General features: G+C 35.9%; 2 protein-coding genes across 5 annotated transcripts; one reads left to right on the top strand and one right to left on the bottom strand.

Annotated features, from left to right (window-relative positions):
• The first annotated feature begins 500 nt into the window (after nucleotides 1–500).
• LOC122394749 (Fanconi anemia group I protein-like) lies at nucleotides 501–11,712 on the top strand. 2 transcript variants are annotated; one of them, XM_043391849.1, is made up of 23 exons: nucleotides 501–642; nucleotides 961–1,244; nucleotides 1,322–1,489; nucleotides 1,684–1,907; nucleotides 1,975–2,171; nucleotides 2,234–2,370; nucleotides 2,432–2,652; nucleotides 2,716–3,068; nucleotides 3,132–3,261; nucleotides 3,326–3,633; nucleotides 3,695–3,886; nucleotides 3,975–4,132; nucleotides 4,212–4,376; nucleotides 4,457–4,608; nucleotides 4,700–4,899; nucleotides 4,982–5,149; nucleotides 5,233–5,413; nucleotides 5,499–5,715; nucleotides 5,794–5,866; nucleotides 6,085–6,228; nucleotides 6,442–6,540; nucleotides 9,447–9,660; nucleotides 10,487–11,712. In XM_043391849.1, the coding sequence occupies exons 1-23, from the start codon at nucleotides 559–561 to the stop codon at nucleotides 11,611–11,613; spliced, it is 5,196 nt and encodes a 1,731-aa protein (XP_043247784.1). In that variant the 5' UTR covers nucleotides 501–558; the 3' UTR covers nucleotides 11,614–11,712. The 2 variants fall into 2 exon arrangements, with proteins under 2 accessions (XP_043247784.1, XP_043247785.1); XM_043391850.1 differs by lacking the exons at nucleotides 9,447–9,660; nucleotides 10,487–11,712 and adding an exon at nucleotides 6,643–6,857.
• LOC122394801 (U4/U6.U5 small nuclear ribonucleoprotein 27 kDa protein) lies at nucleotides 5,348–8,205 on the bottom strand. 3 transcript variants are annotated; one of them, XR_006258922.1, is made up of 5 exons: nucleotides 8,055–8,205; nucleotides 7,775–7,971; nucleotides 7,521–7,681; nucleotides 7,083–7,364; nucleotides 5,348–5,392 (listed from the first exon to the last, which is right to left on the bottom strand). XR_006258922.1 is itself a non-coding variant. In XM_043391940.1 (4 exons), exons 2-4 carry the CDS (start codon nucleotides 7,891–7,893, stop codon nucleotides 7,168–7,170), a joined length of 477 nt encoding a protein of 158 aa, XP_043247875.1. In that variant the 5' UTR covers nucleotides 7,894–7,971; nucleotides 8,074–8,189; the 3' UTR covers nucleotides 6,990–7,167. The 3 variants fall into 3 exon arrangements, 2 of the variants coding, with proteins under 2 accessions (XP_043247875.1, XP_043247874.1); XM_043391940.1 differs by lacking the exon at nucleotides 5,348–5,392 and having other exon boundaries at nucleotides 6,990–7,364; nucleotides 8,074–8,189; XM_043391939.1 differs by lacking the exon at nucleotides 5,348–5,392 and having other exon boundaries at nucleotides 6,990–7,364; nucleotides 8,055–8,183.
• Nucleotides 11,713–12,506: the final 794 nt, after the last annotated feature.

Raw genomic sequence — 12,506 nt, forward strand, 5'->3', positions numbered from 1 at the left:
TTTATAAATAAAACTTTTTCGAAATTTGATAATATTTCACTAGATTTTTACCTACATTCTATAAGTTGCTTTCTCTTGTGAAACGTTTAAGAAAGTTTTCTGACGTATAAATATATAAATTTTACTTTAAAATAGAAACACGTGGCATTTATTTTTGCATTAATGAACCTTATTGTAGTATTAGCTATCATACGCTCTTTCCGCGTTGAACAGTTTGTTTTAGTTTCTTTTTTCCGGTAGCATTAGTCTGTCGAAAATTAATTTACTAAATGACAAAACTATGTGGAGCTAATATTTAAATATTTATAAACTGTTCAATTTAAGAGTGTCGGATTGAAAAATAAAGAGCTGCTACCAAATTCAAACAGGCAACAATTTTCAAGTACCTTCAGATACTGGTTACTGGAATCGTGCGCCCTCCATGGAGATTTTTACCAAACTTCTATGCAACGTGTCCGTGTAGGTACAGGGCGCATTTACGTACTACATTGTACGAATTCAAAATCTAAGAGACTAGATTTGCACAGGAACTGAAACAAATAGAAACTGAATTAAAATATGAATCAACAGTTCCAAAATTTACGAAATCGTGAGGATCGATTAGAATTACAAGCATTTGTTCAAAATTCAAACGTAGAAGAGGTGAGAGGAGTTTAACTCGGTGGTTCTTAACCTGCGGTCCGCGGGCTCCAAGAGGGTTGTAAATAAACATCTGTGTGTTTGCCGCGAACTTGCACAAAGAAATTTTAAATATTTATTTTTGTTGCGTATATTATTTCTGGAAACTATCAACTTTATCCTTTCGATGCTTTGGCATTATGATAACTACTAGACTAAAAATGTTTCGATCACATAGAACGTTACATAGAATGGGCCCGTGGAAAAGAAATGTTAAGGACCACTAATTTAATTGTTAATTGGAGTAAGAAACGTTAAGATTAAGAAAAAGGATTTGTGCAGCTCGTGAAAATAGTACGTGGTAGCATTTGTAAAGCAGATGCATTGAAGATATTAGATGACATTTTACAAGCATTTTCTGATTCCGATATTTGTCAACTGAAACGACGTAAATTGGTTGAATCTACATTGAAAGTGTTAGGAAAAGCTAAGGTACCTGCAGGCCATGTGGATGCGATCGTTAATCGGATAATATTCGACATTCCAAAATATTCTAAGCAACATCTTGTTAAACTTGTAGATTTTTGTGTTGCTGGTATTTGTAACAACGATGACGAGCTGCAGAGGTAAAATAGTCTATATTCTCTGTTATTTTATCTTTTTCAAAATACAACAGATTCGTAATACAGTTTTTCTGTATTAGCTGGAAAGATTTATTACCTGTGCTACTGGAAACATTGGAAGGTGAAAAATACATTACTTATGTAGATGTAGAAGTTTCTGGGACCGAGTTTAAAGCATTAACCATTAAAAAAATATGTGATTATCGTTGGAACGTTGATCTTCTGCCGTCATTGGCAAACATGTTTGGGTAAATATTATTCTACGTTCAGAGAGCTTTTTGGCTAGTTTTTTCATTTATAAAATATACATTGCCAAGTCGTATTTATTAATTTACTATAGAATCATTGAAACATGCAACTTTCCAATGTCAAAAGGTTTCTTATTTCTAATTTGTACAATTGAATCTTACAGAAGCGATTAATTAAATATTTTTCTGTAAAGGAATATGGCTTTAAATAAGGCAGATCACATGGAAGTTCTTAAAGCATTATGCCGTGCTTTGTCCAATCTATCTCTAAACCAAGTGCCTCCTTTTGTGTATCAAGCTCTAAAGTTGTGTAAAGTTCGAGACAATCAATACCTTTTAGGTACACTTTGTAAATACTTTGAGTCTTATTACGCGAAAGCACTTCCTACGGAAGATATGGACAGCATTGAAGATATTGGTATGTAAACAAGAACGTGTGGATCGATGATTATTATATGTTATTTTGATTGATTTTTTTTACACAGGTTTAATAAATATAAAAGAGGTACGAGATATTGAGAGCACTGTATTATATCACGTGTATCAAGCAGCGCAATTAAATCACGAAAATATGAAAGATTTTATTCGTTATTTGAAATGTGTTTCTCATGCTCCGGAGTATACGTTACAGCCGTTTATATTTGCTGTGTTGCTATCAGTTTCTAGTATACACGAAGATCAGGTAAGAACATAGTAGTCTAAACACCAGAACTATTACACTAATCAGGTGCATACGTTTACTAGATTTTTGAAATACTGAGATTGGTTATCATTAACAGTAGCTCGGACAAAGAAAAAAGAGACAATAATGCATGGTTGAGGCAACTTTTACCCTCCCCTTGTATCATTATCAATATTATTCGACGACTCATCGATAGCAGGTAACGAATCAGTATTTTTTTGGCATATATTTGTTCCAATTACTGCTTACTTTGCTTCTAGCAATAAAGATCGCCATTTGGTACTAAAAGGACTCACGGGCCTGGCGTTCACATTAATGAATACAGATCAAAAGGTGAAAAATAGTATAAAGGTCGTGTGGTCTGTAGGAGCAGAAATAATTCGAGAAGTAATTAAAAAGCGTCATGAAACGGTCGCTATCGTATTGCAAGAATTAGTCCATAAAATAGTGGCTAACGGCATACCAACGATTCACTACACAGGTAACGAAGAATAAAGTCCTAATACAAATTGATCAGCAAGCATGATATCGTTCGTTTTTCTAGATTGTTTAAAGTATGTCTGTCGTGAATTATCAGTAATTGTCTTGGACCACCAAATCTGGATCACGACTCTTCTTGAACGACTGTTATTTTTACCGACTATAGTGGCTATTGAAGTTTTATATGCTATTTTCCCATTGATGCACGTTTCGCCTAACATTCGAGAAAGCCTTCTTCTGACTTTGAGAAAAGCTCTTTACAGAAAAGGTATATCAAAACGACAAATGGCGGTTACTGGATTTCTCGAGATGTTGAAGTACTCGAAAATGCATTCTTTGGATAACTTTAGGCTTAGCCAACGTTGCAACCCCGTTGCGTACGCTATTAGTTCCAGTTCTAGATCAACATTGACTCAGGTATAAACAGCCAGATATTTATCACCGCGGCAAAGCTACAGTAATTTGAATCATGCTACCTAGGTAACTTTAGAAAGCAATACACAACGAGAAAAGACAGCGGAGTGCGATAAAACGTTATGTTACGAAATACTGGACATATTGAAAAAGAGCTTTACTTACGAATTCGAAGTTAGATTACACCTATATAAAGGTAGAAGTATAATAGTTTATTAGTCAAGAAGTAATACCTTTTGTGAATGATACTATGTTTTCAGGCTTCTATGGTTCTGTAAAAAAAAATACTGAAATAACGGAAATCGTGCTGGACATACTGCTTTCGCATTTGAATCTCTACGTTGATGCAGATGATAATGTCTTGCCACCTATAAAATTCGATCTGTGTACAAACGTTCAAGGAGCAGAGGTAGTTTTACAAGAACCTATCGGAGAACTGATATTTGTAATACAAAAGATATATGTCGATACGCTTTTGAAAAAATCAAATACTTTTGACAAGGTGTACAGTATTTTGGAATCATTATGCACGAGAATGACAGCTATCGAATTGGAGCATTTAAATCTGGTAATTGAAACAATAACACCAAAGTTCCATACGAATATTTTAAATCTGTCAATTATTACAGGAACATGAAATGGATTTTGCAGATTTTCCGAAATCACAAATAAAGTTGAAAGGTCTCAGTATCGCAATTACGATTTGCGAAGCTTTAATGGCGTTTCGGATAGGAGAATACTCAAAAGGGAATGAAGAAAGCTGCCGCAAGATCGACGATTTATTTAAAGGATATACGCGATTAGTGGACTTCGTTAAAATGGTAGTTTGTTACGCGTGATCATTTTTTTCACTTCTCTATTTCACGACATATTCTAGACCAAGGTTTTCCATTATGGCATTCTTAACAGCAATCTATAAAAATGAGAAAAGCCGATGGCGGTAAACGTAAGAAAGATAAGGATCCAAATAATACAACGAGGAAACACGATAAATCAAGTAATATCAAAGTGCCAGACACCATTATGGATTTGGATACAGTTCATCAAAGCTTATTGCTACTATACTCGTGAGTATAATGTTAATGAACTTTGTCAACTGTAATACTTATAAAATAACACTGTTTGACAAACGAAAATCATCTACAGACCATCAAATCAAAACAGTGATATCAACTTTCGAGAAAACCACAATTTTTGTTGCTATATATTCCAAACATGCGAACAGCTCTTACAACGAACAAAATTGTTAATGACTGATACATCGCAAAAACAACCCAAACATTATATAGACACATACATCGAAATTGGAGGGTAAGCTAAAAAAAAATATAAGGAAATGTTTGTGCGCCTCTTTTTCATTCGTCAATGATAATGAATCTTTTGTTGTTTAGGTTGCTTCATGAACATTTCTTACTAACTTTAAATGATGCATTTGACGACGACCAACAGGTAGCAATACTAGCTTTACAGTGCTTTTCGGAGATTTGTTCTTGTATATGTACATCATTTTCATCAGAGTTGTCACACTTTCTTGAACGGATTTGTGGGTGATCTTAAATACATTAACAGAATAATTTGCGACATTATTTAAAGTAAGTTCGTTCCTGCCTACTATTTATTTCTTTTTATTTTAGTACGGTCAAAGAAAGATTCGGTTTCGAAGGATGTTAACTTACAATTGCAAGAAGTTGTTTCCTCGTTGAGTACTTACTTGATAGCCTCGCTCGACGAAGAAGTAGAGAGTGATACGAGAAAAAAGATACCGTTCCTATTATTACAAACTTTAGAACAATTTACATCTAAAATTAATTTTGAAAAATGCGATCTTGAAAAGGTTGGTAACACCGATCTCTTACGATATACATTTTATCGGAGAATTGTCTTGTGCTTACAATTATTTTCGCGTGTTAAACAAGGTGCACAAATGCTTCAGCATAATGGTTAAAACAAAAAACATTGAAAGTCCTATCGTTCCAGCTATTATTAAATTTTTGTTACGCTTAGAAGAATATACTCAGGCGTACGGAGAGTCGTTGAACGAAATCTGTTCGAAATTGAACGAAAAAGTTGGCACTATCGACGACGTAAGCGATAATTTTTAATTTACAGAATATCTTTTTGTCTTACATTTTCTTTGTATTGAAAGCTCACTTCTATCTTCGTACAGACGCAGATCGAATTGACGTCGGACGAAGAGTATCGAATTATATGCGATGATACTTTTGTGCAAATCTATAACGTGTTGAACGATTGCATAAAAGAAAAATTGAACAATATTTCTTGGCTGCTGTTGCGGTTGAAAGCAGAAGACACCATAGCCCATGCACCTGGAACAATCGACGAAGTATGTAAGTAAAAATTCTAAAGCACAAATTAGATTTTTACAGTGGTATTTCGCATTTGATATAAAAATCAACTGTAATGTTCGAACAGGGAACAATAATTTAAAAGAAAAGGAGCGAAATTTGTGTAAGCAATTGTCCTATCTTACGCAAGTACTTCACATATTAGCTAACACGTCGATAGATCTGGGCCCGTGTATCGACGTCACGTTTAAGAACTTACAGTGTTTGTATCATCTGCTCGGAAATCTTACAAAATATTTCTATGCAAAATCGAACAGTCAAAACGCAGCATTCCAAACAGCCAAGTATGTACTGGTATCGTTTTATGTAAAATTCATTTATTATAAGACTATTACTATATTACATTATTATATTTTTTGCAGATTCATTCAAGTGGTACAATTGGCCGGCAAACCTTTGAAATCTGCCTTTTACAACTTAGTGACGTACGTCGAGGTATTTACTTATTCAATATTTTTTTATATACTTAAAACAGGGTTTCTCAATTGCGAGCACTTAAATAAAAAAGAAACGTACTCTCATATTTATTTTTGTATATTACTATACTTTTCTCAGAGAGAAGGGTCTATGATTGGGGAACACTGATTTAAAAGAATAATTGTCTACACCAACATCCTCATTAACGATTAATTGATTGTATATATTCTCCAAAGGAAAGCCAAAACAAATTAAATTCGAAATCTGATTTGCACGCGCGAAGGAACAAAATTTTAAAGGAAACAAAAGTAATACCGCGCGTAGTCTACGAGATTGAACAATTCAACAAGGAAGTATTGTTACTTGGCAAACGGACGGGCGTGAGTATTGGGGAAAAATGCAAAGCAAAAATGGGCAAAGTTTTTATCCGGATACTGTTCAAACGAATAAACGTTATAAACGAGTTGCTGTATATTGGTTTTATTTGTCATTTATTATTTTAATAAAAGTTTGCCCAACTCTGGTACAGAGTAATATGCATCTTTTGGTAATTCGGTAAGTGTTTAAAACTTTTTTTACATGTATTGCGGCAGATACCATTGGAAAAGTATATGAAACGTAGCGTGACGAGAGACTTTAGAATTAAGAATTCACAGCTGATAGAAAGTATTGAGAAAATGGATGTGAGCATGGTAAGAAAAAAATTGGATATTAATCCTGCATTTTTAATGCCATTATAATTATATCCAAATGTGATCTTAATATATGTATTTTTATGTTTCTATTTTTGATAGCTTACTTTGCTACACACGGAGGACGCAGGAAATGAGACTCGTAACTCGAACATGGATGAGTCGAGTACCATTGCCGATGAAGCGACACCCTCAAAGAAACGAATTAGAATGGAAGATTGAAATGTTCTTGTTTATAAAACTTTTTAACATGGTCTTTCGAGCTTTGTACTTTTGAAATATTTATAATATAATATACGAATGAATTTACTATTGTTTTAATCCTTATCATATCCTTCGCCGTATCATCGTACCGGTTCAAGAATAAGAGAAACTGTCGCGAAATATTTCAAGAAACTAGATGTTTTATATTCTAATGAGTAATTCGTGTTTTTACACTTTATGTACTTGTTTATACGTGCCTTGTGTAACTACAGTATGATAAACTTTATTTTTTCGAAGAATACTTTTCATATAATTCACATATCAAATTGACCCATTACCTTTCTGAAAATAGCAGCTTTCCCACAAGGAAAGCCTATATAATATAGAGTATGTACGTTGCGCAGAGACATAGCATTACATATTTTATGCTACAAAGTCCAGTGGTCTGTTGAATCCTCCTTTTCTATTCATATACTGTCTGTACTTTCTTTTCAGAATAACGTGTACAGCACCCACGTCGTTCCCATCAACCTTTTTACCCTTGGTAGTGTCAAAACCACAGAAACCCATTATTCTCATCATTTCTTGTTCCTCGGGTGTCTTCCCTTGCAGATCAGCTTCTATAAAGTATCAGTTCATGAAGACCACTTATAATCTTTGAATCATCAGTTCGAAGCAGGGATTCTAAACGTCTCCTGGTTAACCGTATCTCTATACATTGGTTAATTCAGGTTTGGGTTAGAGATGGAATCCTTGCTTTCGAACCTATAGTATACCTGTAATTATAGGGCGTTCCGCTGTGGCAGGTTTTGCTTTCGGTTTAGGTCTGTCTCGGTCTCTTGATCTTGATCTGCTGTACGAACGTCTGTGTCTTTCTCGATCACGATCACGATCCCTTTCTCTATCCCTTGACTTTACTCGATCACGCTCGACGGATCTGCAATTGCCTCAAATTTGTAACACACTTTTGCTTTGGTATGCAACTTTATCACTAAAATACTCTGTGAACTTTTGAAATATAAAGGTGTACCTTCTTCGTCTTTCACGGGAGCGTCTTCTTCTTCGATCTCTCTCTCGTTCTCGTTCCCGATCACGATCACGAGAACGATCTCTCCTCCTTGCCGGTGAAGGTGTACGACTACGGCCCATATTACGTGATTCCCCAATTCTGAATTAACCTAATATTAACATTATAGCTATTATCGGGACGACACTCTTTTCAAATACCTAATAACAGAAGAAAACAGATACTGATAAAAGTAATCGAATAGTATATACGGATATCCTTATAATAGGTTATGTTTATGTACATTGAATGTAATGCTTTACAGGATTGCGGTAGATGCCTATGTACGTAGTAATAAGCAACGTCGCAATGTGAACTATGAAATTTACGTTCTTTGGATTAATATTTCTCGTAGCAGCTAATTTCATATGTACATGCTTTGCTTTTCGAATTTTACAAGCGATCAAAAGACATTGTAACAATTCAATTCATAACATATATCGATATTTAATTGTTTATTTGTTTGTATGTATGATGTACCTATACGTTAGAATTTATCGACCAACGATTATTGTCAATTGGTATTAACTACATAATGCGAAATTAAGTATTCGTATATGTACATAAAATTATAATAAAACGCACATAGATTTGGATGTTTCATTTAATGCGATAAGTAATAATTCAATGTGTAAATGTTTTGAATAAGAATTGTTTAACAGATTTACATTGAAGGTAAAAACATGTCGGAAAACCGTTTACCTCGTATCGATCGAGAAAACGAGCAAATTCGAAAGTAAGAGGGGGTTTACAACCGTTATGGGAATATTAGGATGTGACAAAATGTATGAATTTAGGACGTATAGGCCACGGATTGGCTGAATCGTTGAGGGTCAAAGAGGTAGGCGTATACTCGGATAGAAATAGAACATAGAATTTTCATCATGAACTTCTCGTTCAATCGACTACCCACGGCTTGGCTGGTTAAAGCTAGCCGCTATTTATATCCGTTTATTAGATTTAATCTTAAATGCAACGTAACCGTTTGAAAACGAACTCATACAAGTGATTCTCCGCATCTAAACCTCTTGTGTCGATCGTAAATTCGAGATTGAACGTTGGAACGATTCAAAATTCGTAAAACATGTAAAGCGCGGTAGTTTGCACAAAAGGCATCCGATCACGAGAAATAACGGGAAATCCAAGTGTTCTTATTAAAAATGTCCGTTAGCAATAATTCTGAGATCATTTCGAGACGACACAAAGCTGAGGATATAAGAGGCCGTCAACGGTTCTCGCGTCATTAAGTTACAATCGTTCGAAGAGGCGTCACCTTTTTTATATAAACGTGTTGTTCATTAACAAACGGAGGGCAGAATCAGTGACGGAACAACGTGTAATAAACTTTGTGATCAAATACTTTCGTGATGGTAAGTGAATTCTCCCATCGGGCAGTGGTTCATGAAGTTACAGTGGCAAAGATGGGCATTTTTTAACCGAGTAAACGTGAAATAAAAATCTAATCCGATCTGATCGGATTTGAACTCGTAACAGTAATTTCGTTGGATTATTTGCCCGATATTGAATCGTGTATCGTTTATTCTATTGCTCGTTTATGCGTTGATAAAAGTAAAACGTTTAACAAATAAATGGAAGTATCGAGGTTTTTCGAAAACGCATTTTTTCACTGTTTCAGCGTGAGTGTATATCCATTCACGTCGGCCAGGCTGGCGTCCAAATTGGAAATGCTTGCTGGGAGCTCTATTGTTTGGAACATGGGATACAACCCGATGGACAGATGCCGACAGATAAGATCGGGGATGATAGCTTCAGCACGTTCTTTAGCGAAACTGGTTATGGGAAACATGTGCCTAGAGCAGTATTCGTCGATTTGGAACCTACAGTAGTCGGTAAGAACAGAAGGAAAGGGAGTCAGACGATAGTTGTTCGAAGGACACGCTAATGGCTATGTTAATAATGAATTAATTTACATTGAGCGTTTTTACACACATGCCAATTATTTGATTCGTAACAAAATTGCGATGTAAATGGCGGTACATCGAGTTGGTACGGCACGATGGTCTTTTTCAGACGTATCGAATCAAAATAATACGCGTATTAAACTCTATAATGCAGTAAACATTTAATTTAAAAAAACGGTTAAATTGAGGTTACGTTCGTTCGTATCTCGCAATAGTGATATATGTATATCTCATCTAGCTACAAGACTCCGGTAAACAAAACCACGTGACCTCGATAGAATCTCATTGGTCCGTTGCGTCTCCGGCCAAGAGTATATTATTACTAGACGCGACGCCTAGTAGATCAATAAATATATTTTACATATATTTCTATTTAAATTATTTCCTTTGATATTTTTAAATATTTGCTCTTATTGGTTCTGTTGCTTGAGAACTAGTTATCATACATTAATAGATTCCATAAGACGATCAAGCTACAAATACATAAAGCTACAATAGTATTTGTAAAAGTTACTATTTATATATATAAATAACAACTATTATACAAGTTCACGTGGAAAATATTTAAAATATCTAATAGATAATTATCTAGGTAAAAGATTTTGAAATATGCTGTCGATAACGATAAAATTTAGTTATTTCTTCCCGGTTTAAAAATATCTAGAACTTCCGTTATCCCCCATTTTTCTTATAAAGAGGACTCGAAGACTCGAGCTTTATACGACAAAATTGTAAACAAAGTTCATATTTGCAGATGAAGTACGAACCGGAACGTATCGACAACTCTTTCATCCGGAGCAATTGATCACTGGCAAAGAAGATGCAGCGAACAATTATGCACGTGGTCATTATACGATTGGCAAGGAAATCGTGGACTTGGTGATCGATCGAATACGGAAACTATCAGATCAATGTACCGGATTGCAAGGATTTTTAATTTTTCATTCGTTCGGAGGCGGTACTGGATCGGGATTCGCTTCCCTGTTAATGGAACGTCTTTCCCTCGACTATGGAAAAAAGTCCAAATTAGAATTTGCTATTTATCCAGCACCACGAGTCTCTACAGCGGTCGTTGAACCATACAACTCTATTCTCACCACTCACACGACTCTCGAGCATTCGGACTGCGCTTTCATGGTCGACAATGAAGCAATTTACGACATCTGTCGACGTAATCTGGACATCGAAAGACCCTCCTATACCAACCTTAACAGATTGATCGGGCAGATTGTTTCCTCGATAACGGCTTCATTACGGTTCGATGGCGCTTTGAATGTCGATCTGACAGAGTTCCAAACAAATCTGGTCCCGTATCCGAGAATTCATTTTCCTTTGGTTACTTATGCTCCGGTAATATCGGCTGAAAAAGCGTATCACGAGCAAATTTCGGTCGCCGAAATCACCAATGCGTGTTTCGAGCCAGCGAATCAGATGGTAAAGTGCGATCCTCGACATGGAAAATACATGGCTTGTTGTATGCTGTACAGAGGAGACGTCGTTCCGAAAGACGTAAATGCCGCGATCGCTACCATTAAGACGAAACGATCGATACAATTCGTAGATTGGTGCCCGACTGGATTCAAAGTTGGTATTAATTATCAGCCGCCTACAGTGGTACCTGGCGGTGATCTGGCCAAAGTGCAGCGAGCCGTCTGCATGTTGTCCAATACAACAGCCATCGCGGAAGCTTGGGCCCGTCTCGATCATAAATTCGATCTGATGTACGCAAAAAGAGCTTTCGTTCATTGGTATGTGGGCGAAGGCATGGAAGAAGGTGAATTTTCGGAGGCTCGTGAAGATCTTGCCGCATTGGAAAAGGACTATGAAGAGGTCGGACTAGATTCCGTCGATGTCGACGCAGAAGCAACCGATGAATATTAATGCTATTTGCTTTTTCTTTAATCTATTTTTACCGATTGATCTGCGGTCCCCTTCGATTTACTCACTGTCCATCGAGGTCCCAGTTTCTTCCTTCGCTTAGTCCTTTTCCGTCAATCGTTTATTATTTCTTTTACAGTAATGCTGAATACTCTTATTGAAAAAAACTGTTATATCGGTACTAGTTAGTAGTTGAAAAGATCTGCGAATAAATGGTAGGTGTTGTGAATATGAATATAGCTTCGTCTTATACCATAAAATTTTTATAGTCGTGACTAAAAAGTCACGGTCGCAAAACTTGTTTTTTTTTTACACACAGTGTACCTTAAGAAGGATCAATGATCATGAATGTATTAAGTTGGCTGAGGCCGGTTTTTGCTAGAAGTGATATAAAAGTATACATAGTATATAGATGAAACAGAGTGGAGTATTGGTAACCATGAAAGGCAAGGTAACGATACGCTTAACACGAACTGTACGTTCAACGGATCGTTATTGTCGTCGGCGAATCCCTGGACAGAAAAGCAGCCACGCGGCGAGTGCATTTCCTTCGGTCTTTTTATCGTAAATTGTAGACGTAATTTTGTTTTATTGCATTACACAAACGGGGCTGGGAAGGCGAAATTAAATAGCGGATTAAATACATCAGCGCGACGCCTTAACAAATTAAAAACGTAAAAACATTAACAGTACAATATAGTTTCTTATCATAGACGTAATGCGATGGCAGTCTTGAGTCCTGGAAAGATGCTGTGATTGTTGCATGGTTACTTTGACTTCCGATCTTCTATTTTCTATTTCCTAGTCCCTATTTTCGTTCGTCTTCTGGATACGCACTTTCGACTCGTATTGCGATCTTCGACTCTTCTGTCTCGCGTCTTAATTTTCATTCGGAT

Source organism: Colletes gigas, unplaced genomic scaffold, assembly GCF_013123115.1.
Source record: "Colletes gigas isolate AHSC1104 unplaced genomic scaffold, ASM1312311v1 Colletes_gigas_Sc00004, whole genome shotgun sequence".
Lineage (NCBI taxonomy): Eukaryota > Metazoa > Arthropoda > Insecta > Hymenoptera > Colletidae > Colletes > Colletes gigas.

Bases quoted from the DNA above. Each gene is read 5' to 3' on its own strand.
- LOC122394749 (XM_043391849.1), top strand. From the start codon at position 559: ATGAATCAACAGTTCCAAAATTTACGAAATCGTGAGGATCGATTAGAA. The intron at 3,262-3,325 runs GTAGAAGTATAA...CTATGTTTTCAG, and splicing joins TAGATTACACCTATATAAAG to GCTTCTATGGTTCTGTAAAA. The intron at 4,900-4,981 runs GTTGGTAACACC...GTGTTAAACAAG, and splicing joins AAAAATGCGATCTTGAAAAG to GTGCACAAATGCTTCAGCAT.
- LOC122394801 (XM_043391940.1), bottom strand. From the start codon at position 7,893: ATGGGCCGTAGTCGTACACCTTCACCGGCAAGGAGGAGAGATCGTTCT. The intron at 7,682-7,774 runs GTACACCTTTAT...AGGCAATTGCAG, and splicing joins TCCCGTGAAAGACGAAGAAG to ATCCGTCGAGCGTGATCGAG. The intron at 7,365-7,520 runs GTATACTATAGG...GATACTTTATAG, and splicing joins GGAACGCCCTATAATTACAG to AAGCTGATCTGCAAGGGAAG.